Consider the following 25653-nt stretch of genomic DNA (forward strand, 5'->3'; position numbering starts at 1 on the left):
CTATACAAAAAGAACCTATTGCTGATCCTTACCTCTAAATACAAGGTGTGGGTAGTGTTTATGAAAAAGAAAGAAGTGTTCGGAAAATATGTCAGGGTGTTCTGGCCGCTGGCCTCCCTTCCCCCGTTTTCAGCATGGGACAAGGAGGTTCACTTGAGCATAGCACACTCTCTGGTTTATTCGGCACGAGGATACAGTTCCATAACCAGCATCAGGACCTTCTGTGCCCAAGTCTCTTTCTTTATAAAAGTCTCTTGATTCAGTGGGCCTGATGTGCCAAAACAAATACAATGTTCCTTTCCACTTACAAATACTTAATTCAGGTGATGATTCACTCTTTACCTTGGATCCCCTTCAGCCGGGCTCAGATCTCTTTTATACAATGATCGTTCCTTTGGATCCCCCTCTTTCGGCTCAGAACCCCTTCTCCAATGTTCAGAGAATATTCTTTCTCAGGTGACACATGGTTCACAACGGATCCTCCTCAGCCGGGCTCAGATCCTTCTTTTTACACAATTAGTCTCCCTCAGCTGGGCTTGGACCAATTTCAGTTTGCATTAACTATCTAAGACTTTCGAATTTGCACAGGATTTAGCTTGCTCCGTTGCAGGACAACTTCGATTATACAATTCCTTTTACTTTTGCCACCTCTCAGTTGGATATCTAACAGAGACCTTCGAATGAGCACCCACGTGTCGCCAGAACCACTCTCTACATGGTATCTATCCTGGCTTCAAAGGTTCAGTCTCTCCTTTTAATGTTCAATTATATTTGCGTCGCTCGTCACATACGCTTCAAATACTGTTCTCTTGAGATTTCTTCATACAATGTTGCTGCTTGCAACCTTGGTTCAAAGAAAGACCGGTCTGATATCAGTCTCTCCGACTCACCTGCTGTGCTGTCTTTACTGGTGCTGCTTTGTTGTAGGAGCCAAGAACAGTACTGCAGCAGCAAACGCTGCTCCCCGCCTTGCCTATCGATACAGGAGAGCCCGGGGTACCTCCGACACACAATGCATTTTTCTTCAGCTTTAATTCCAGGTCTTATGTTTCTTATTCTCGAAGGCTCGTGAAATTAACGTTTTTTCCCTGAAAAGGTCAAGGGCACTTTCCTCCTTGCAACCCTCTCTGGTCTTGCTCCTCATTTTAAACTGCCGTCTTGGAACTGCTGCTTCCTCGTGTGTTTTGCCTTGCTCAGAGTGTGCTTTCATGTTCCGCCTTTTATCTGTGACGGGAAGTGTGATGGAAGTCAGGTGTGTGTAATTATTGGTAATTGCCTGGCTTTACCTGACCCGTGTGTTGGGACATGTCAGGTATATGGCTTGGGTGTTAGTCTGTTTTCTCTCACAGTGAGCTGTCTGTGAGAAAGAAAGGGCTCATGTCGGTAAAGGGGTTGACCGGTTGAGTTCCTAAGTATCCTACCTAGTAGGATGGGGAAAAGGTGTTACAGGGAAGGGGATACCATGTCTCGCCGTCCGGTGTCCCACTTTCACTCCCCGAAGATTCCTCATCCAGGTGATCCTCCCGCACTGTTCCACCCCCAGGAACTGGATCCAAAAGTGATGGGCATGTCCTGGTCACCTTCAGGTTTCTCACACACTGGTATGATGGCATAGTCAGCCCAGCAGTCACGCTCAGGATTTCTTGGATGCACGACCATGTGCAGATCTCGTGGCCCCTACACTCCCCCTCATAGGCAGCCATGGAACCCTGAACACTTGAGGGTAGAACAAAAATGTGGCGAGGATAAAAAAAACACCTCTCTTCACACTGAGTATAAAAGGAATAGTCTTCACGATAGGGTACAGATAGAACAATGGCAGAGTCTACCTGATGTTCACTCAAGGACTGCTGGTATACCTAAGGTGGAGAGGCCAGAAAAAAACCTCTGATCCCAGGGGATGCAACATGGGAGTTCCAGATTCAACTGGGTGAAAGTCCAAGCACTAAAGTCCGGGCAGTCCAAGCACAAGGCCCGATGACACAAGTGTGGTAAAAGCGTCAAAAGGCCACTGGAATATAGAGGCACAGACACCCAAAGTCCCAAAAGAACCTGGGCAGAATTGATTGTTGGAGATGACTTTTTCCAAAAGATGTCAAAGCTAAGGGAATGGAACTAAGGAAGTAAGCAGAAAGAAGATAAAAGCTAGTCCCCAAAAATCACAACCGCAGGACAGAGGTAAGTAGAGGTCTGGTGTCAGAATGCTTAGCCCAAACACAGTTTCAAAGACAGGACAAAAAACGGAAGCAGCCAAGGTCCAACAAATCTGGACAGACAAGAGAGCAATCTGTTCAACCGGTCTAAGGGTCAGAATCCAAAGAATAAACGGATGCTCACTATGAATAGAAATAGTAGATTGTGAACTTGATCCTCTCGGTTTGAAACCACCCTAGATCTCCCCCGCATTTCTGAGGCCTGGAACTACCTGGGGGTGAGATGGTTTCCAATACAGATGGTGAAGGTTTCTGGGGTTAACTGCACGAGTGACCAGGAAACTATATCCCTAAATGCATAGTGAGCTGTGGCAATATATCGCTAAAAGTGCCAAGGAGTGAACTGGGAATTTTATCCCCGGAAGACAGCTGAGCTTTCTATTCGTGTGCCCTGGGATTGACTTGGGCCCTATATCCCTGGGAGTGAGTGGGATAATATACAACTGTATCAAAAAAGTGATCTGGCCACTATATACCTGAGACAGTGTTTAAAGTGTAAAGAAGTGAGTTGGGTGCTACAGCCATGAGGCTGGGTTTAGAGCAGAGCTTCAGAGAGACGGAGTATCACTGCCCAGCACGAGAAGCCAGATGGGGTACAGTGTATCCCGTCCGTTCACCCTTTATTTACATTGTTCAGAGAGAAGGAAGCCCTTTTCAGTTGGGGAAGCCCAAGGTTCCTACAGTTGTTTACCCGTTACCTACCCAGACAGGAATAGACTCTTTAAAAGATATTACTCATTTATATTTTCTTGATCCATTGCATGTCTTAAGAAGCCATTTACAATTTAAACATGTCCCCTTCTTTCTCCTTTTCACAGGATTGTGAGTGGCTTTGGAGGGGCCCTTTTTGTCTATTTAAACCGGAAAATTGTCCAGTTCATGCGGAAGCAGAAAGTCATCAACCGGTTCTTGATGAAGAAGTAAGTAACCTCGCATTCCCTCTGCTGGATCCCACCCTACTTATCTGTGACACTATTTACATCCAGAGGTCGTATATATACTTCGCTCTCCTCTCTCTTTCACATTTTTGCCCCGCCCTCCTCTCACAAGGCACATTTTCACATACATGGCCTCTGTATCTCCTTAATAGATCATGAAGTACGTGTGTCCCCATGTTATTTCCCCAACACATAATGAAATCTGTTCCCCCAGCTTCTCTCTAATGATGTTCATACTCCTTTGACCTTTCCTCTTCACCTGATGAAGAATGTTCCTCACAGACTCACCTCATCCTCTGAAGAAGTGCCTCTTTTCGACCACTTCTCTATCAGCTTAGAAGGATTTTCAGGAGTGAAGCTTTTTGGAATCCAACCCATGTCATGTTTGAAGCCGCAGGTGCCATCTTGTTCTCAAATGATGTCCAGCTAAAGGTTACAAGATTGACTTCCTGGCCACAAAACACTGGTTAAAAAGGATTCAGAGTGGTATCTGGGGTTCCCAGGACCAGAGGTGGTGGTGGGCTCCCCAAAGTATGCAATGAAAAAGATTAAATAGTTATCGGGGAGAGAAATAAGGTGGCGCAGAAGCAACTATTAAAAGAGAATCCTTTGTGATTGTAGTTTGCACTCAATAAACCTTCATGTTTGAATGGCGGCTCTTCTGGCAAAGAATGACACTACATGACCCATAGAGTGGTCCACTGTTTGCAGTGTCACAAGCTGCCAAACCAAAGCCTGTCTGCAAGCAATGTGCCAGTCACCTATGAAGGGACCATCCAGTGGGATTGGGGATGCCACAAGCTATGTGATGCTACCTCTGGAGGTAGTATATCCGGGATCCTTCAAAGCTTCACCTTCAACCATCAGGCACCCTGTCTTTACCATCACCCCTTCAAGGAAGGATCTATACTGGATCCTGCCAGGATATGCGTCTCTCGAGAAATAAGGGAAGTGCCAGTACTGCCATTGTTTTAGGGGGACAGTGTTAAGGTGCAGCTACCCCATGATGATCAGCCTAAGGAAGGGGTTACTAGTAATCCTATTCTCACAGGAGAATTGCTGCTACTTCATTGACCGAGCGGGAGAAGAGTATATACACCAGGGGAGGAAGGTGGACCATTAGACATGCACCAATCACATAATCCTAAAATAATGGTTAAGATAACCCACATACCCACGGACTCCCTAAAACAGTTATTGGCGAAGCCAGGCTATAAAACAAAGTAGACTTTGTTTTGGTCCGGTAATCTTGCGCTTATAGGGCAGTAATGATGCTTGATATTCCATTTAATATTGGTTAGTTATGTTTTAATATCATTACTACAAATTGTTTGTCAGCTGACACGTGTTTCGACCACCTCCGGGTCTTTATCAAGGCTAGTATACTGGTGCTGTACTTCTGTGCAAGTGTTCTGGGGCTCAGTTTCCTTTTTCATGCCTGTTGTGAAGCCCTTGGTTGGGCAGATCTGGTCAGTTCCTTCAGGCTGTCCTTTCGGTGTCCTGGTTGGCAACGTTAATAATATAAAAACATAACTAACCAATATTAGACGGAATATCAAGCGTCATTACTGCCTTATAAGCGCAAGGTTACCGGACCAAAACCAGGTCTGACTATAGTATGAGGTGTGGGCAAAACCACAACCACCGGCTACCTCGCAGCTGTACAAAACTCGTAGCACCCAAGAAACTCTAAAGTGTAGCACACTTTGTGTCAAGATCTAGTGCCCAACCAACTCCTACTATAAAAAGAAGTAGAAGCCTCCAAATTGCAAGGGAGTTAGGACAATGTTCTGGTGCGTTGGTATTAGAGCAAAAAGAGGGGACTGAGAATCAAAAGAAAGGAAAAGGTAATGCCGAAATCAAATAGACTTCAGCAGAGAATAGGGCAAAGAGTCTGCTGGGGGCCTTGACCCAAAATCTGGAAGTAGGTAGAGGCTATACACGAGAGAGAGAGAGCCGAAGTGTTGCTTGCTGGGGTTCGGATCGCAAATACTGTTGGTTGCTGCAAAGCTCTCAGAGCTAAAGAGAAGCTTTGACCCTGAGAATCTTATTAGAACCTGAAGCGGGCTCAGATACAATTGCTGCAGCCAGAACAGCTTCCAGGTGGGGGTGGGTTGGGGCTACTTCCTACTGAAGAGACTTATGAGGCCAAGAAGGGGAAAACTACATTGACTTTCCACTGTAAATGTCTATTGGAACTCCACCCAGGGTAATGGAAGGGTGTCAACTGTAATGTCTTGCTCCAGGAGGAGTGTCTCACGCGGCTACAGCGCCCCCTTCTGTCGATGCCAAGAAGCTTGTGTGCTTGTGCACTTAAAACTACCTTCAGACTGTCATTGCGTTGAAGGACTCTTCCCCCAATGCAGATGCCACACAGTTATGTAGATGAGATGAGGAATCACGCACTGGATTAAGGACTCAGGGTTCAAACAGCGAGGCTAACATTATTGGCAGAAGGGTGCTGTATAAGACCATGTTCCCTTACTTTTTAGATTTGGACTCCTTTTCACTTACTTTGAGTTATTCCCTATACTGCCACTGTTTCCCAAGAATCATTCCCTATGTGTCGGAATAAGCATACATTGGAACCTGTAGACGCTTTACCAATCTAACCGTGAGACCCAGTGACCGGAGGGATTATGGCAGTTAATGACTAGGAGGAAAGGGATCTTCAGACAGAGAGTGATCCAGGGGAAACCAAGAAAGTGAACTCCCGAGACACCCCCTTCGTTCACCTTTATCCTTTCCTACAGGTAGGATGTCCTTCTAAATGATCAGACACCTGGTGTAGTATTATCTGCACTAAGACATGCAGTACATGTGCATATATGAGTAATTATGAAATGCTCTATTGGACACCTGAGACGTCCAGGAATCTGGTGTCTTTTCGTCGGAAGTGAAAAATAAAGCACAGAATGTGTGATTGGCACATGAATTACGAAAGATTGAAGAACTTAAAAACGTTCTCTGAAATATTTGAGAGGATGTACCGATTCCTATTACCTCAGAGATATTTGATTACCTGACCATCTGTGAAACTGCAGCGATTTATATTGTTGCTGTGACTAAAGCAATTACCTGTCCTAAGTGTAGTAGGGCCCAGAATGGTAGTAGGATTAAAAAAAGATCAAGTCTTATATGTCAAATTCCCAGTAAAGTGGAAACCCCCAGACATGTGTTGACACAATGTCAGTGATATGGGGAGCTGTATATGAGAGAGGTGAGTAGGTTTGTTTACAGTTTGGATTCGATTAAGAGTATGACTGTGGCAGCATTGTCTAGTCACCAAAAATGTCCCTATGCATCACGCACTTTATAGAATATGGATTGTAGTTGCTGCTAGGTTAAATATAGATCGTTTTTAAAGGCGATTTTCTTTTGAAAATTTTTTCAAATCTATTTTGCATTGTATATGAATATAGATGATTTTTACAATGCTCAGGATTCTATTAGTAATTATATGTATATCTCAGATTTTATGCTGAATGTTCATATGAAATGTTTGTGAAAAGCTTCGTTGAAACTGAAACACATTAAATAAATAAATATGTGCAGGTTGGGGTTACCCACATTTTTTTTACTCTTGATCCTTTCTTCTTTCTCGCCGTGGCAACACATAGTCCTACACTGATTGGCCTATTATGGTGAGTAACTAAGAATCTGGGTTATATCAAGGGAACCTTGGCAGACTGCAGGGAGGTGCAAAAAGACTTTGGAATGCCAGTGGTAGGGCTCCTGGCTTCAAAGAATCTCCAATGAACTGGTGTGAGGACCCTGAGGGCATCCTCCCATCTACTCCCCTTGGGTCTTCCTCACAGGTGGCCACGGAAGGGCCATCACTTTTGGATACCGACCCTGGGGGTGGATATGCAAGGGAGGATCACCTGGGTGGAGGGACCTTGGGAGTGGAGGAAAGATGCCTTTAGGTGAGGCAAGGTATCCCCCTTTCCCGTGTCAGAATTTATCCTACCTTCTCCCTGCCTTTATAGGTTATTACCACTCTTTCCCACTGTCACACACACTAACTGTCCCACATGCATATCCCTTTTAGATTGGGACAAGGGAGAGGCAACTAGAAGTAATGCACACTTCAATCTGTGCACACCACTTTAGTAGTGGGACGAGGAAGAGGACTGTGGAACACCACTATAATGGTCAGGCATGTCCCATTGACACCAGTGATTATGGTCAGGCAAAGCACCTGCATGCAGCCAATTGAGAGGCTATGGGTGCATATAAAACAGAGAGAACCGCCTGGGCAGAGGGCTGCAGCAATCCGATGTGGAGCAGGCTGGAGAGGGACCCGTGAAAAGGACGCTGGGTGCTGCAGGAGAGCGAGAAAGATGCAGAGGCCAGAACGGGCCGCGAGAGAGGCGAGAGCACTGCATATCCCTGAGCCGTGTGTCTCCTGCTGGGGGACACAGAAGTCTCCAATGCACCTCAGACAGCAGCAAGTAGGTGCAGAAGAGGTAAGCGATGCTCGCCGGAGCTTCTGACGAGAGAGAGGGGAGCGAGCAAAAGCCAGAGAAGAAAGCAAAAGCACCTGGAGGAGTGGCCATACACCGGTGAGTGACCGGGAGAGAACACTCATGCCGGGCGATCCAGGGGCTTGGTGTGGGCAAACGAAGATGCTGATCCGAGGGAAAACTGGTAATGAGTGGGTCTGGAAACCAAATGGAAAATACTGAATACTGAACAACCTGCAAAGTACTTAATGAGTTATTGAATACCAAACTAAAGAAAGGATATGCAAAAGACATGCAAATACGACACGACTGAAAAAAGTGATGTGCATTTATGAACGAAGTGAAGACAAGTCGAAAGCATTTATGAACGATGTGAAAGTACAAGCCAAGTGAAAGACAGTATGAAATTGTGAAGCAAGTGAAAAGCAAATGATAAGCACTATTGATAGTGTGAAAGCAAGGTGGTGACAAGGAATAAACACACAAAGTAAGCTGTGTGAAAATCATGTGTTGGCAGAGATGACACAGGGACAGAAAGGAAGCCTGTGTTTGCAAGGAAGTCCAATGAAAATCATTGAACATTACAAAATGCCAAAGGTTATAGGTTGCGTGGCCTGTGATGGGTGCACTGCGTGGTCCGACAACTGTGCCTAGACCGAGTAACCCCTACTTGGAGTGACCAAAGAAAGTCAAGAAGCTGAAGCTTTTTTGCCTAACAGGTGTTAATGTGATTATGGAGAAAAGCATGTTACATGAACTGTTGCAAAGCCTGAAAGGTTACAAAGTGGATTTGGAATCAATATTGAAAGTTGATAAAGTTGAACTGACACTGAATTTGAAGCTAGAAGAGCTGCCTTCTTAGGGAAGGGAACTCAGAGAGTTTATGAACTATGTTGAACTTGGGGAAGGGCACCCGAGGTCTTTTTGTGGAACTATTTTGAATGTGGGAAAGGGGAAGCTGAAAAGCAAGCCAGGAGTTGGAGGAAGCTCAGAATCTTATTTTGAACACTGTTTCTTTGGTTGCTGGCATCCCTACACATTGTATATCTTTAGTTGTCTGGGCAAGCATAGGTTTTGGACGCAGAAAGACTTTTGAGTTGAACGTTATAACACAGACTATTCTTAGTTTATTTAGGGAAATCTCACCTTAGCATAGAGCAAGTTAGGCCTTACTCCATCCTGAAGCCAGAGTATTTTTGTATCTGTTGTCTGTGTCTTACTTCATGATGTTTTCACACTGGGTATAAATGGAACCTTGTGCACCACCAACCCGTATTCTATACATATTATGAGGTCCCACGTGAACTCATGTCAAACCTTAGGGAGTTTCACCTTTGCAGTGATCTCTTGGAGGTTCAATGTCAAGCTTCAGAAACACAGAGAGCTCAAGAGTGTCAGCCTGTTCATTCCCATTGCCGGTTTAAAGCTGGGAATGAGTTAATTTGAGCTCCTTCCACTCTTCTATTATGTTCACACCTGAATGTACTTCTCTGTGTGCTTTCAGCATGGTTATATGTGCTCTCGCTGAATGAACAGTGCCGGCTGCACTTCATGCAGGTATCGGACCCGGATCGCCAGTGGCTTCCTATGCATTACCTGGCTACCATTTCTTTTTCATGTTGTGATTCTTGGGAGGATCTCTCTCCTCCAACATCCACGCATACCTCACCTACTTCACTCTAAGGTGCACCATGCTCTGTACCTTAACCCTCAGCATGTTGCATCTCGCCATCATGCTGGTTTAATAGTTGCATGGCGCATTTCCAGGTTGGAGTGTGTTCCCTGTCCTGATTGATCTATGCTCTACCTTGGTGTGTTCCTCCCAAACCAATGTCTAAGCAAACAGATACATTTGTTTTAGCCAATGTCGCTCGCTCAGGAAGAGGATTATTACAAATGTATATATGCTTTCCCAGATCAGCAAAAATAATAAAGTTCTTCATCATGGTCCAAAAGAGAAAGGTATTCAGGATTGGGGACAACAAAACTGTATCTGTGTCAGTGTAAATGAAAGAGCTTTGCAAAGGAGTCCAACATATCTTCCTTTTGGGATATTGCTTTGCTGGTTGCTGCTTTACTTCTGGGGGTCACCACGGCTTTGGGGTATCCTCCACTTTTTTGCATTTACATCAGTATTGTGTTTTTCCCCCACACCTTTTTTTCAGACTTCACATCAATTTCAGTGTCAACTCTTCTGTCATGGTTTTGTGGCAATGTCAGGGCTCACTCTCCTTTCAGGCTTCATGTCAAATTGGGGTTTATCCTCCCATTTCAGGCTTCACTTCAAATTCAGTGTTCACCTCTTTATCAGTTGGTCATCCACGTTCAGTGATTCAAAAGGCTGCTTGCTCCACCTCTAAGCAAACATTCTCATTTCAGTGATCAAAAGAGATACTCCCTCATTCTTTAAGCAAATTGAGTCTTGATGCTTACTCCTCAGATTTCAGACACTATCAAACTTCCAGGCTTAGAGGTATCTGTCTTTTATAACCCTCCAATTGTATTTCTCTAATTCTCATAGGTTCTGCATCCCGGTTAGCTAAAAGGGACCAGTGTTACTGACCTTATTCCCATAGTGCTCTTTTCCAGGGATTGCCATCCTAGGCATAATCACGTGCAGGACCAAAAGCAGATACTTGGTCGGTCGGTCATTTTGGAACTCTCATTCCTTGAGCCAGAATTCTCAAGGAGCTGTGTGTGTGAACCCTGCTGAGGTTTCCAACTCCATTCGGTCAAGTGGATGCCCCCTTTTTCTCCTAGGAGACTCCACATCTCATAGGTTTGTGGTGGTGGTCATCTTGCCAGGTTAACTGCGGATGTTTGGACTCTAGATCAGCATTCTTTGGGCCTCATTACACGGAAGGCGGTAATGGTTAACGGCCACCGTTAATGGTAACGGTGACCGTTAACCATTACCGCCTTACTACGAGGTCCCTTAGCGGGTTGGTGCTTTAACGCCTGCTTTTTGCAGGCGTTAAAAACCAACCCGCTAAGGGACCTCAGAGCTAATTACAGCACCGCAAAATTGCTGTGCCGTAATTAGCGCCTTCCCCATTCCCATAGAACCCTATGTGGCAGAAATGGGAATGGGGAAGGGCAATGGCGGAAGGGGGATTTACCGCCCCACCAACCTTGGAATGGGGCGGTAAATCCCCTTTCCGCCAAGGCGGTGCCGGTATTTTACCGGCATGAGCCATGGCGCTAATAGCGCCATGGCTCACCGCCTTCCGTGTAATGAGGCCCTTTGTATCTTTGTCTGGACAGGTTTGAATGTCTTCTTCTTTGTATCTCCTGGAACATGGAACAAAACACTCCCATCATCCAACACCCTCCCCCTTGGCTGTTTTATAGATCTAAAGTGAGTGTAAACGTTTGTACAATTACTTAATGTAATTTCTTGAGAGTGTACTGTTTCTAAGCCAGCATATGGCACCAATGCATTCTTCATGGGCCTAAAAGAAAAATTTGGTGGACTCATTTAAATACCAATTGAATGTAGCGTCACTAAAATGCGCATATCAAAGTGCTCTCTGAAATAAGTGGGTGACTCCGTCCACCCGCGTGTACCCCCGACTTGAGCCCTGGCCTTTCCCCAGAGTTAGGAGGCTAGTTGTCCAGTTTGGATTCTTCCTGGGCCAGCCTTCATTTTCTTTTGTGGCTATAGATAGTCAGTACCAATGATAACAGGGAAATTAAGCACTATCGTCACTTTCCATGGAGTTTCTTGACCCTAAATATTAAGGGGGTAATTCATAGATTTCAGTGCAGAGGCAGCGCATGCGAGCAGCGCAGAGAGGGGTCGTGCGCCAGCCGTGTGCGCTAAACCGCATTCTGGCGCACCGCGTATTCATGGAATTCCCAAGGCAAAAAGAGCCCTGGCGCAGAGAACATCCCGCAGCGCCAGTTACGCCCCCAAGAATGCCCCTCGTGCAAGGAAAAGCCATCAAAATCCCCAATCCAGCGCAAAGGGCTGCGCTAACCCTGGACCAGCTTATAGGGCCGCTACACAGCAAACGCAGAGCGGGGAACGTGTATTCCTAGGGTTCGCAGGGAGTTTCACACACGGTACGGCTTGTGCGAGCGGGGTACGTGTATTACTGGGGTTCATGGGGAGTTTCACACGTGATTGGGCCTGTGCAAGCAGGCTACGTGTATTTGGGCGGTACGCAGGGAGTTTCACACGCGGTAGGCCCTGTGCGAGCATGGTTCATTGGATTTCGGGGGTGCGTGGGAAGTTTCACACGCGATAGACCCTGTGCGAGCGGGGTACGTGTATTACTGGGGTTTGCGGGACGTTTCACACGCGATTGGGCCTGTGCGAGCGGGGTACATGTATTTTGGGGGTGCGCGGGAAGTTTCACACACGATCGGCCCTGTGCGAGTGGGGTACGTGTATTACTGGGGTTCGCAGGAAGTTTCACACGTGATTGGGCTTGTGTGAGTGGGGTACATGTATTATCGGGGTTCGTGGGAAGTTTCACATGCGATTGGCCCTGTGCGAGCAGGGTACGTCTATTTCCGGGGTATGCGGGAAGTATCACACGCGATTTCGCTGTCAGAGTGGGTATGTGTATCCAGTGGGGTGCGCGGGGAGTCCCACACGTGAATTGGCATTGTGGGTCCTCCCAGGTGTGCCCTCTACCCCCTCCACGGCCCCTGCAGGCAACCCACACCACAGGGGACTACCCTGCACCCCTGGTCATGTCCCGCATGCATCCCATCCACCAAGGGCATGCCCCCCAGCCAGCCCACATGTCACCTTCCACTAGTGATCACCAACCCATGTCCGCCAGCACCCCCACCCCCCAGCAGTGAGGGGCACCTGCCAGCAGGCCCCGACTCATGTCTCCCAGCACCCCCACCACCCAGCAGTGATGGGCACCTGCCAGCAGGCCCCGACTCATGTCCCCCAGCACCCCCACCCCCCAGCAGTGATGGGCACCTGCTAGGAGGCCCCGACTCATGTCCCCCAACACTCCCACCCCCACCCCCCAGCAGTGAGCCTCAGGCCCCGACTCATGTCCCTCAGCACCCCCACCCCCCAGCAGTGAGCCTCAGGCCCTGACTCATGTCCCCCACCACCCCCACCCCGCAGCAGTGAGGGGCACCTGCCAGCAGGCCCCGAATCATGTCCCCCAGCACCCCCACCCCCCAGCAGTGAAGGGCACCTGCCAGCAGGCCCCGACTCATGTCCCCCAGCACCCCCACCACCCAGCAGTGAGCCTCAGGCCCCGACTCATTTCCCCCAGCACCCCCACCCCCCAGCAGTGAGCCTCAAGCCCAGACATATGTCCCAACAAACAACATGTCCTAACAAAACAGACCCATGTCCCAAAAGCCAACCCTAATCCCCCTTGCCCCCCAATCCAAGCATACAACCATCCACAGAACCCACTCCCAAATTACCCATGCCATGATAGATTAAATGAACCACCATGCCCATGCAGGAATTCACAACGTAGCCACACAGTGGCAACACGTGACTGAGGAAATGTTCAATGAGACATGCACAAAACCAATTACAGAACACAACACCAATTCTGAAGTAATAAAAAATGTATTAAAAAGATAAAGAACTGACTTTGAGGGATAGTAAACTGAAAATCAATGCACAATGACTGAAGTAGAAAAAAATTATTGTAAATCCAATGAAGTTTAAAAAAAAAAAGAAAAATCACATAGAATAAAAGTGGTCCATTGCCAATGTCCATAATAAAAACATAATCCAAATTTTAAAAAAAACATTGATCCATGGGAATATAGTAAAAGAAAGTATGTACAAGTCTGCAGCTATATACAATGTAAGTCCAAATGGTCCATGATCCACAAACAAAAGGAAACCTACAAAAAAGTTCTAGGAAGAAAAAACTATATACACACAAAGTGTAGCAATGCCCATTAACTCCAAATTAAAAGAAGAACAAAGGAAACCTAACACTATCTAACTATATACAATGGCAGCAGGCAAGTCCTGCGGCTCACTCTGTGATGTCCCGGGCCGGGGCATCATCGAACTCCATGTCGATGTCCCGGAGGCGGGCCTCTGCCCTGGCCCCGAGGTCTCGCAGGGATGCACTCATGGCCTGTTCCAACTCCCTGCGAGTTGCCTCAAGGCACTCTGCCCGCCTCAACGCCCGACGCATGGAGAACTCCGCCCTGACCATGGTGAGCCGTGCCTCTTCCGCCCGCCGCTGCTCTGCATATATGCGCTGGCCAGACCGCAGCCACACGGAAGACACACCCATTCCAGGGTTCTCCTGCCCTCTGGCCGATGCCTGCCCCTCAAATGTCGATGGCCCCGAGCCATCATTGCTCCCACCTAGAGCTTGCTGCTGTCCATGTGCCCTGTCCGATGCCTGCACATCCTCCATCTGCTGGACTCCAGTTGTTGGGGTGTCCATCCCTGCTGGACCGCCGACTCCCGACTGTGGCAGGGATGGGATCTCCACCAAGCTGGCTGTATTGTTCAGGCCAGGTCCATCTGGGCCGGAAGATGGCAGGGAGAACAACTGGCGCATAGTCTCCACAGAGGAGGAGAGGTCTGCCAGAGTGCGCAACACATGTAGGAACCCACCAACCAGTGCCCCTCCCAACAGTGCCACGTCGCGACGCTGCTGTTTGTGATGGCGTGCGTGCTTCGCCCAGGAAGCATGCATGTCATCACGAATGTCACGCGTGCGCAACGCGACACCAACCAGGACGGAGCCCATACGGTCATGGGACCCCTCGTCCGCAGGTAGTGGAGAGGCAGATGACGTGGCACTCCCCCTACCTGCAAACAGGCCTGGGACAGGGCACCCCTACTGGTGCATGGTGGTGCAGTCACAGTGTCAAGGACAGCAACATGCACAGGCCCCTGTGCGGTGACCTGTGCTGCTTCCTGACCCTGGCCCTGGACTGCACCACTTGCACCAGTGGTACTACCCCCACCAGGCCCCATGTGCGGCTCAGTACCGGGCTCCTCCTCCTCTGTGGAGACCACCAACCTTGATGTCTCCACACCGTCTTCCGCCATTGCAAGCCCCTGTGGGGGCTCACCCGGCCCTTCCGCTACAGCCGTAGTGGCAGATGCAGCAGCAGCCCCCTCGCTCCCAGATGTTGGCAATTCCTGGGAGGGTGGCTGGGCCTTGCGTCGCCGCCCGGTGGAGGCATCCCTGCCAATTGGCTCCACAGCGCCGTCTCCGCCCTCTTCTTCACTTGATGCTGCGTAGAGGGAGACATAGAACACAAGCATCAGGGTACAGTACAATATTCCCCTAGACAGGAAGCAATAACACATGAGTGGCACTGTCAAATGTCACTTCCATCCTGTCTCTCCACAACACATGGGTGAATGCACGCAACACACATGCAGAAACAGTCCTGGCGCCTACAATAAACATCAGCATCCATGTACAAGGGCCTCTGTTAACCAAAATGTTGACTTCAAACTCACATGCATCATGGCTCACACTGGTCCCATGCACACACATCACCAGAGGGTCATGCATCATGGCTTGTACACCACAGACACAGTGGTTAGACACAGTGGATACAACGGTGACCGCACTGCATGAGTGAATCTACACATCAGCACGGACATGTGTCATGATATGATATGATATGGCATTAACAACGCACCTATACACAAGTGTTTCAAGGTGCGACGAGGCAAGGGGGGGGACAAAGGGAGGACAGATAACGATCTTACTAAGCCAGGTGTCATTCAGATCGCGCAAGTGCATGGGAAGGGGGGACATGAAAAGTGCAAGGGGGGGAAAGGGAGAGGGGGGAAGTGCAGTACATGGGAAGTGGAAAAAATAAGATTAATAAAACACATTAAAAAAAACAGGCAAGTGCAGGAAGTGCGGACATGTGCTGGAAAGGGGACTGAAGGGATACAGAAACAGTCCCCAAGTGCAGGGGTTGCCAGGGAGGCAGTGCAGGTGGGCAGTTCACAGGGCCTGGGCCAGAGATCAGAGGGGTGGCCAGGTAACCAGTGCAATTTCAGTCAGGAATTCAGCAAGGGAGGGGAGGAGAGAAAGCAGAAGCAAAGAGGAAGGTTTTGAGGTGTTTCCGGAACTGGAGGTGGTTCTCGAGTTTCAGGGAGGCAGGAAGGCTTTTCCAGAGAGAGGCCCCTGCCGAAGAGAGTGATCTGCCACCAACTCGTGTGACCTGCCACCATGGCGTTTCAAAGTCACACACACACACACTTCCCAGACACACACACATGTGCACCATACATGTACATGACAGCAGCACCCATCCCTCACCCCCCTCCATGTCCAAGAACAGAGACTGGCATGCATTCATGTGTGCATTCTGCATACAGCTCCCCATGTTGCATTGGAACACATGCACCATCCATGTGGTTCACACATTACTGGTCTGACATGCATGACCATGATGTCCCTGCACACACACATCCATACATGGCCTATGTCACACATACAGGCAAGTATCAGACTACCAGCACACTGCAACATGCCCTGTCTCACACATCAATGCTTTCCCACTTACCACTCAACTCCAGACGGATTTGCCTCTGAAGGATCTGGGCGTGGAGCGCTGGGGCTACGTGTTCCAGGACCCTCATCTGGATGTTACTCATGCTGCCCCAGCCCCCCTCCGTGAGGCGCCGGGCCTTGTAGAGGGTCCTGGACCTCAGGTCCTCCCAGTGCTTCTTGATGTGCTTGATGTAGCGGGTTGCTGCCTCCTCCGCGTTGATGGCAACCACTGCGTTCTCCCAGATCCTCAAACGTCCTTCCTAGTTGGCGTGTGATGTTCTGAAGAGGGCATCATAATGCCCCAGGACATGCTCCACCAGGACACCAACTTCCTTCTCACTGAAGCTGGTGGCCCTCTGCCTCTCTGACTGCGGGTCGCCAGTGGTCTCAGATGGTGTTTGCCCCGACATGGCGACCCCCGAGGCAGGCGTGGGTGGGCATCTGGGTCCTGGGGCTGGGCTGTGGAGCGATGTTATCCCAGTCTGGAGTCTTCTGTTCCAGCAGGGGTGCACACAGCAACTGGACCCCTGCAGATGGCTGACATGCAGGCACCAAATAGCAGGGCACCTGGGCAGCAGGCAGGCAGCAGCAGATGGCTGGTGGGAGCGTGCTCGGGGCTCTTGGGGGTAGGTAAATGGCCTTTTGGGCAGGAGCGTGGTCTTCAGTGTGTATTCGCGTGGCCAGCTTGATACGGAGTGGCTTGGCATGTGAAAAAATTGCACGTCAGCATGTAATCTGAGGAAAGGCCCTTAGCACGTAAACGCGTCAGTGACGTTACGTGTGCAGGCGTTGCCCACAACACAGGTGCATAGTGAATCAGCACGTGAGAAAACTGCACGTCACCGTGCTATTGGAGGAAAGGGCCTTAGCGCGTAAGCGCATAAGTGATGTTTCACATGTGGGCTGGCTTAAAAGGTACGAGTATCACGCTATTTCCTTGTACGTGCTTTTTGTGGACAGCGAGCGGGTGTATCTTGTACTTCTTGTCGGTTCACACGCGATTACTTCACAACGTTTCCAGTTCATACTCCCTGTTTCCTCAGACTGGGTTCTTTTCTTCTTTTGGCAGGGGTGTTGCCTACGCGCACACGCGTGTCTTTTTCACATTCTTTTTCAAGGCAGACAGTGAGTCGCGCACATATTTTCCAACTGTGGTTGCCCCCGTGTGTCACGTACCCCTTCAGAGGTAATTGTAGGCTGCGTGTAACACGTGTATGCTTATTTTTGTGTTTCTGGGTGCCACAGCGTAGTGCAGGTTTATTTTTCCATGCAGGTGGTCTACCAGGGGTTGCGTGCACGTGTGCTTTTGTTTTTGGGGTGCCTGTGCGTTGTGTGACTCGTCATCTTCCCCCAGGGGTTACATACAGCCTTGCTAGAGCACTAGGGTACGAATTCCACCTAGTACCCTACCCCTTTCACCCCAATTGTCCAGGACAATTGTTTACTGCAACTCCCATACACACAACAACATCAGTGCCATTGTTGGGAGGGGACCAAGCAGTAAGGGAGGCAAAAAGGTGGGCGTGGTGGGCGCGGTAGGGGACATGGCCAGGATTTGCAGGGTGCCCCTAGACCCCCGTGTGTGGAGGACCAATCAGGGACACCCATTACCTTCCCATGGTTGTGGGAAACGTAGCTGACACCATCCCAGCTCAGCCCTTGTTGGACTGGCCCATTTTGACACCTGAACCGGTACAGGATGACTCCCAGGCTGACTTCCAGGTCAGCAAGTCTAAGCCACGTGTGGCGGTGCAAGTTGCTGTCACCAGGCCACCTGGATCTGGGGCAGCAATGTCATCTGCTGCCACAAGTAGGCAGGGTGGGGAGGCTGCAGGGGCAGCTGCAGCTCTATCCACCCCAGCTCTGAGTCTCCCAGCCGGGACAGTGTCGGTCCAGGTCCATCAAACCGACATTGGCCCTGCCAACATCACCCTGCAGCCAATGCATGCACCAAGACCTATGGTCATTCTGCAGTCGCACACTTCTAGTACCCAGTCCACCTGCGCTTCTGCCCCTACTGACCAGAGCGGCGTAAGCCACTCAGGATCCACACCACCTTTGAAAAATAAGAAGGGTGCTCTGGCACTACAGGCTGAGACCTCAGACACGGCTATGCACTCCGGCACGTCAAGGAAGCCTAGCTTTAATGACGCCGAACTTGATGCACTTGTGGCCTATGTGTCGGCACATAGCCGTGAAATGGTGGTGACTGCAGGGTGCAAGACCACACCTGGTCAACGTAGGGCACACTGGCAGACCATCGAGGACCACATTAGTGCCCTTGGATTTGTGAGGCGCACAGCTGATGTTTGCTACAAGCGGTGGAATCACCTGAAACGCAGAGCAAAGAACAAGCTGGCCTCAAATCATGCCTCTACTCTGGTGACTGGCGGTGGGTCTCCACCAGAGGACAACCAACTTACTGAACATGAGTCTGTTGCTGGAACCTTCGTCACAGAGGAACAGATCCAAGGCGTGGGAGACCTACCAGATTGCAACGCATTGTCCGGTGAGTGCCCATGCATGTGTGTGTAATCCATGTGTATGTTGTTTGAGTGACGGGTTCTGATTGAGTGCCAGATGAGGGTGTGTACTCCTGTGTGGTATGGGTCACCCATGTACTTCCTCCAAAACATTCACCGGCCTTGGATTTGGGTATGACAGTATCCCTTCTGCCCACAGTAGCCAATTAGCGCCACATTACTGCAATTGCCCTTGAACTGTCATCTTGCAACAACATTGTTCTGAATTTTTTAGTGTTCATTCAGGCTGATTGTTGTTTCAATTTTCCCATTTTTGCAACACATTCTTCAGCCCTAATGCCACATATGTGACATGCTTCTGTCATTGATTACACCCCGCATTTGTTACCTTGTTATGTGAATGATTACACCATTCAGGCTGATTGAGTATTGGCCTGCTCACATTAATTTTTGGGGCCTGTTTGAATGTGGACCATGATAGTTGTTTCCTGTCATGTTGAAGTGACCAACCATTGATGTGTGCATCTGCCTGCAATTACTGTATTATTGTACACTGGATGTGTTGCAGTGTGTGGCACATGCGTATTTTGTCACACTATTTAGCATTTTTCATCTCATCATGTCCATCTCACATGGATGGGTGACAGTACTCATTCACTGACATATGTCTCTACTTGTCAAATGTACCATGGCTAGGCTACATGCCATCTGTGTGCTGGCATGTGTCATGTATGTGTATTGGACATGCCACTCACAGGCTAATGTGTGATGCCAGTGCTACCCAGCATGCAGCAAATGTGTTGCTTTTCCATCTTGGTGTCCTCAGTGTCTGCTTTTTGCCTCCCCTTCCAACTCACTGACAGTGCATGCATGCCAGGGTTATAGTCCTGTGGGACATGTGTAATTCATGTACTGGATCTCTGGCTTGTCAGGCCTATGTGTGCTATGGTGCTCATGCCTGTTTCCATTTGTTGTCTTTCATGTTTTTGCAGGTGATGACACTCTTGATGCTGTTGAGGTTGAGGAGATGGTGCAGACCCAGGAGTAATCTCAGGCACGACTGGGCACCAGTGGAGGACGTGGTGTGGTGGTGGGTGAGAACCTAATCTTACTGCAGACCATACTGACCAGTGGTGTCTCTGGGTGCACGTCCCCAGACCTCTATTCAGGTGCTGAATCGGATGATAAGATTTATGTGCTGTCGCAGGTGAGTGTTTCTGGCAGGGATTCTGTTCTGTCCAACTCACATGCACCAGGGGTAGAACCCTCTATGGGGATGTCAGTGTTGGTAAGTCCGCCTTTGGCTGTTACGGATGCAGGGTCACACTCCACAACATCTGATCCTGTTCCTGGGCCAGCAGATCAGAGGGGGAATGCAGTCCTGCAGCCTCAGGCAGTGCCAGCACAGCAAGGTGCAGATCGCCTTGCCCCAAACAGGTGTGGTGCCCGCCGACACAGTGGCCGTATGCCACCAGGCAATACTGTATGGGAAAACTCCATGTACGGTATAGCAGCCCAACAGGGAGCATCGGTTGAAATGATGGCTCAGGCAATGGAGAAGGTGGCCACTTCCATTCTCCCCCCTGAAAGGCAGATGGAGCAACAACAGCAGGCAACCGACTCCATTTGCCAATCACACAGGGAAAACATGTTGGCGTCCAACAGGGACCAACGGGCGGCACTGGAGACTCTGCGGGAAGCCATATCTATAGAGTCACAGGGCCACAGGGAAGCCCTGAGGGTAGAACTCCATAGCCTCAGGGAGACTCTGGGTGAACTTGAGGCTTCCTGAAATTTTAGGTCAGAACAGCAGCTGGAGCAGCTCACACGTTCACTCCCAGCTGAGCTGCAGGCAACTCGGGAGGAGATCCGGGCATCACGCGAGGCCATGCGTGCAGAAATGCAGGAAACCCGTCATGTGCTGCATAGGGATCTCCGTACTATCATCCTCCAGAACGAGACCTTCCACACCCGCATGCTTGCTGCCATGGAGGACCATACCAGGGCTTTGCGTGGGCTGCCTCCCATAGCACCACCACCTCCTGATGCAGCAGCAGAGGGTGAAGAGAGCGACAGCAGCAGTTCTCCCACAGTGCCGTAGCCGTGCAGGCCATGAGCACATGGAGGTATTTTTTTTTTGCAAAATCTACGCAGGTGGGTGTTGCTGTGCACCCTGTCCTCGAACCTCCTGGGTGGCTTATGATTTTGATTTTTATGTTTTTATTTTTTTTACAGTGTGTTGCCTTGTGTGGCTCCCGTGGGCATCCACTTTGTATTCCGGCTGGGCACATGCAGGCTTATCCTGTGTTTGGGTTAGATGCTTGGGTTCCTGACACACACACCCCTCCTGCTTCCCGTTTCCATGGGCTTGCAAAAAGTGTGACCAAGTGACAGTGACTTATACAGTGACATTGGGCTCCCATGAGCTGTGTGGGCAGTATGTAGTCATAACTGTGTGGACATCCCTAGTGGGGATTGTTTTTGTATTGAACACTGCATGGTGTATTGATATGTGCTTGTGCATCCATGTCTTCCTCCTTATTCGCAGGTACCTTCTTCATGTCTTCACAAGGCCGTCTCCTTTGCAGATGCAGTTCATGTTGTATGCAGTACACTGACACATTTGCCTGACAGCAACACTCTGCAGATGGAAGGGGTCGATGTGCTGGCTTATTCAGGTTTTAAGACTTGCACTACTTTGAGTTTGTACTGTCATATTTTGCAATGTTTCATGCTGTGTTGCTGTATTGTTTTGCTGGTAAGTATTTGGTCATGTGTGCGGTTTGTTATTGATTACTGGGAGCATATTGTCTGTGGCCTGTTTCCATTTGGGACAGTGCACTTTGTGACACTTGTGTCATGTGTTGTGCATTCCTTTGTTTACTTTCACATTACATGACATGCCATGGTGTGTTGGGTGGTGGAGATGGGGAGGGGTTGGGTGACATGGCCCTATTTTCATGTTGTATTTTGCAAGGGGGTAGTCATTCATGCAGCATGAATGTGTCTTTTTGTGACACAGCATTGGTTGTCTTTCGGTAGGTAGGGATGCACACAATGTAACCAAGTGACCAATCTCAGGCTGGTATGGTTGTGACAGTTGACTGTCCCTTATGTCATCATCATTGATTGTCAGCTGGAATGTGCCAGGGCTGTGTGCACTCCACAGGGGTGTTATTTTAGGTGAAGTAATCTGCCACCAGCTGCGTACAGGCTGCCTCACCACGTGCCCTTCCCCTCCCATGCGCAGCGGACGTGCATGTGGTTGGGGATGTGGGGGAACCACCATGTCCACCAGCAGGCCCCGGCGTGTTGCAACGTTGTGCAGGACACATGCTGCCACTATGATCCTGCACACTACTGGGGGCGCGTTTAGCAGCTGCCCACCAGAGCAGTCAAGGGAGCGAAAGCGTGACTTGAGCACTCCGAATGTGCACTCCAGTATGCCCTGGGTTGCAATATGGGCTGTGTTGTATCTTACCTCGGGTGGTGTGGTGGGGTTCCGAATTGGCGTCATCATGTGGGTGCTCAGAGGGTAGGCACTGTCCCCTGGGGAGGTGATGATGGGTATCATTAGTGGGGTTGTGACATTACTCAGTATCTGACATGCATGCATGTGCAGAGGCATTTATACTCACCAAGCAGCCATGTATCGCCATGCCGCCCAGCTTCTAGGTCCTGGTTTATGGTAGTCATTCTGAAAATGAAACTGTCATGGGTGGACCCTGGATAGTTGGTATATACTGAGGTGATGATTCCCTTGGCATCACATACTACCTGCACGTTGATGGAATGCCAATGATTGCGGTTTCTATAGATGTGCTCAGTTGCCCTGGGAGGACGTAGAGCCACATGGGTGCAATCAATGGCACCTAGCACTTTGGGGAAGTGTGCCACCCCGTAAAAATCCTGGACGGCAGCCTGCCTTTCTGCAGGTGTTCTGGGCAGGTATATGTGCCTGCGGACTGATGGGCGTGCAGTCATGATGGCCAACACCTGGTGTAGGCAGCGTGACTGCGTGGCCTGTGACACCCCCCCCACTATGGCACTTGTCCACTGAAAATAACCAGTGGCCAAGAAGTGCAGTACATTGAGCACCTTTTCCAAGGGGCTCAGTGCTTGGGAGCACAGGGTGGGTGATGTGAGGTCATCCTCCCACTAACTCACTCGCTCACCAGGTCGAGTATTATGTGAGGTGGAAACCTGTACCTCCCATACACCTGGTCATCAGGCATCCCAAAATGGCTGGTCCTGGGTGTAAAAATTCTGGCCCTGACTATCCTCCTCCTCCTGCGGTGTCCCACGACCACTGCTGTGAGGAACGGTATATTCATCGTAGCGTCTGAGCTTGTTTGTTGTTTGCACGCACTTTTATGCTGCGCGGGTCCGCGTTTGGATGCCTGCTTCCTGCTGGCGTATGTTTTTCCGGATTAGCGCGTCTTTTTTGCTGCACGTGTTTACCCTGTTCGATTCCATGAATAGGTGTTGTAGGCGCGCGTGTGGGCGTAACGCCCACATTTTCACGCATTGTTCCCCATTCCGTGTGTTACGCCCCGTGTTACGCCTACTTTTGTTGTGTGCGCCGTGCTATGTGCGCTTTCGTTGTGCGCGTAGCACACGCCGTTTGATGATGTGTGCCCCTGTGTGCGCCACGCAGGAGTTTAGCGCAATCCCAGAATTTACACGCGCATGGACTTCCATGAATCGATGTGCATGGCTTTCGCACGCTTGCACTGCGATTTTCGCACTTGCGCTGTGATTCGCACGCTTTTGCACGCTTGCGCAGAGATTTTCGGCGCACATTAATTCCATGAATCGGCCTGATAATCGATACTTGGCCCCGGGGATATTTTTTTAAATATATTTTTATATCGGTCTGCAAATGTGATTCCCATCATGAACCCACTGCCGCACTCATTGGTGTTCATGAAGTCTGGAATTTCTACTGTTTGCTTGCTCCAGGAATTCAATAATGCCTGGACAATGTTCTGGCCTACACTGTCTGGAATCTGGAATTCTCCTTCCTGAGATTTACTTTTCTTTGAGCCCTAAAAAACTGGACAAGCACAGGAAGTCTGGAAACCTAGTTGAAGAGATCAGTTATCAATGAGATATTTTGGGGTAATGAACATGGCCTTGTATCATGCACTTCTGCCATTTTGGCAGCCTCGTAGCGGTACCCAGTCATTTTACCGAAAACAAAACAGAGAGGTAAGTTTTACCGAAAGCCATACTGAAAATGTTAATTTAATATATAGTGAGGCAAGGGTTTAAAATGGGTGGGGATGGGGTGGAGGTGGGGTTACAAGGATAGAAAAACAGGGGAAATGGGGGCCCACATTTAAAAAAAAAAAAAAAGAGATCAGCATTTTTTCTGTATAATTTTTTCGGTGAAACTTACCTCTCTGAAATTGCCTTCGGTAAAATCACATATAACCCTTGTGGCGTGTGGGTCTTAAAAATAATGAAGTGGAGGCTGTGAGGTAGAGAGGAGAGGCAGGTTTAAAACCTGTGGTGTTGATAAGAGTCCGGAAGTACCCAAATCGAGTGCTGACATGATTTTACATTGTGTGTGACAGTGAAACTTGGGTATATGGTTTATGTGGAAGGGAAGACCCAAGAGTTGTTAGCTGCCAGCACTGGGACACTGGTAGGGCTACTGGTTTGAATAAGGTTGAGCTATGAGCAGTTACCCGGTGGTTAGTGTGATGGGATTGTGCTGGAAGGCATGTAATGGGTCCTGTGTGGGTGGTGTCCAAGTATATAGTGTACATCCGCTAGCCTATTCAAAGGTGAGTTATTTAGTTGGGGAAAGGAGTGGTAGTTTGGAGCTTTTGAGGAGTCCTATTCTTGGAGTTTGAAGGCTACGCTGAACTGGGAACGTTCCAGCCTGCCATCAAGCTGCAAGACGAGGCTCCATCATATTCTCATCTGTCTGAATGAAGAGTTCTTGTTGGTTCATTTGTATGGTGATTGTGTGGGTGATGCAGATAATGTGAGGGGTCAGAAATGTGAGGCAGACAACTTTGTGAAGATTTTTCAAAAGATGCCATTTTATTAATTCGAAAGGTTGGCTAAACACCTCACTGTCCCTAACATGACGAGGATTCCCTGCCTAAAATAAACTAAAGGAAGCACTCTAATAAAAGGTTTCTGTCCCTCCCACTTATACATACAACAACTCGTATAACAAATATAACAGTTATGCTCACAACTTGATAGCTGTCTCGCCTTATATTCTGGGTGAATTCCCCTTCCCCAGATTCCAGCAGGATTCTAGTCAACAGTTCCAAAAGGATAAGGAAATCCTGTCCTGTAATAAAGTTCCAGTTCAATACTTTTGGTTCCAACTTGACAACAAAAATGTCTAACTTGAATTCCACCAACAGTTCAAAATTGTTGAAAGAGGTTGTTCCTCTTTCCACTCGTAACCATGAGCTCCAAACAACTTCTTAAACCAAGAATACTTCCACAGCTCATTAGCATTAGCAAAAATGTCTTTGTCACGATAATTCTGCAACAGTTCACACACTTGCTTAGTAATGTTAGATGATACTGCAGCAGTTTGCACAACACTTGCTTCAGTGGTATTAATTTGTCAGGATGATTGTTTAACAGGTCACAAAAAACACCTTGATGGTTCTGCCACTGCCTCTTGGAGACTTTTAGCCACACCACAGTACTTCAACCACTCCCCCTTAGTCTGCTCAGCTGCCAGGCCTATTACTACAAAGTTCTCTGTCCTGGTGCACTCTTCGGCCAGGACTGAATAAGACTACCAACTACAAGTACTTCTGTAGTAAAGGTCAACTTCAAATAGGTAGCACTGACTTTTTTAAATGTAAATGTTTATTCTGGGGTAACAAACACACTGGTGCTGTTTCTTACACACTGGTGATTGCCACACGCAATTCAGGCTATGCCCCACTCCTCCTGAATATCTTCTATCAGGAGGGCAGCACGCCTGCCACTCTTGTTACCCCACTTTTGCCCCACAGCGTCAAGTCCAAGTATTGCTTTTGGGAAAACAAGAGACACTCTGGTGTTGTTACACACACTGTGATTGC

General features: G+C 48.8%; 1 protein-coding gene across 3 annotated transcripts in view; it reads left to right on the forward strand.

The window, feature by feature from the left end:
• The window catches only part of CLCN2 (chloride voltage-gated channel 2), a 1173779-nt gene that overhangs the window by 748516 nt on the left and 399610 nt on the right, over positions 1–25653 (forward strand). For all 3 annotated transcript variants that reach the window (XM_069618787.1, XM_069618789.1, XM_069618788.1), the window contains exon 10: positions 3032–3133. In XM_069618787.1, the coding sequence (XP_069474888.1) occupies positions 3032–3133 (102 nt within the window). The remainder of the gene's footprint in view (positions 1–3031; positions 3134–25653) is intronic.

The sequence above is a fragment of the Ambystoma mexicanum genome, chromosome 10 (assembly GCF_040938575.1).
Source record: "Ambystoma mexicanum isolate Mex_15411 chromosome 10, UKY_AmexF1_1, whole genome shotgun sequence".
Classification (NCBI taxonomy): Eukaryota; Metazoa; Chordata; class Amphibia; order Caudata; family Ambystomatidae; genus Ambystoma; species Ambystoma mexicanum.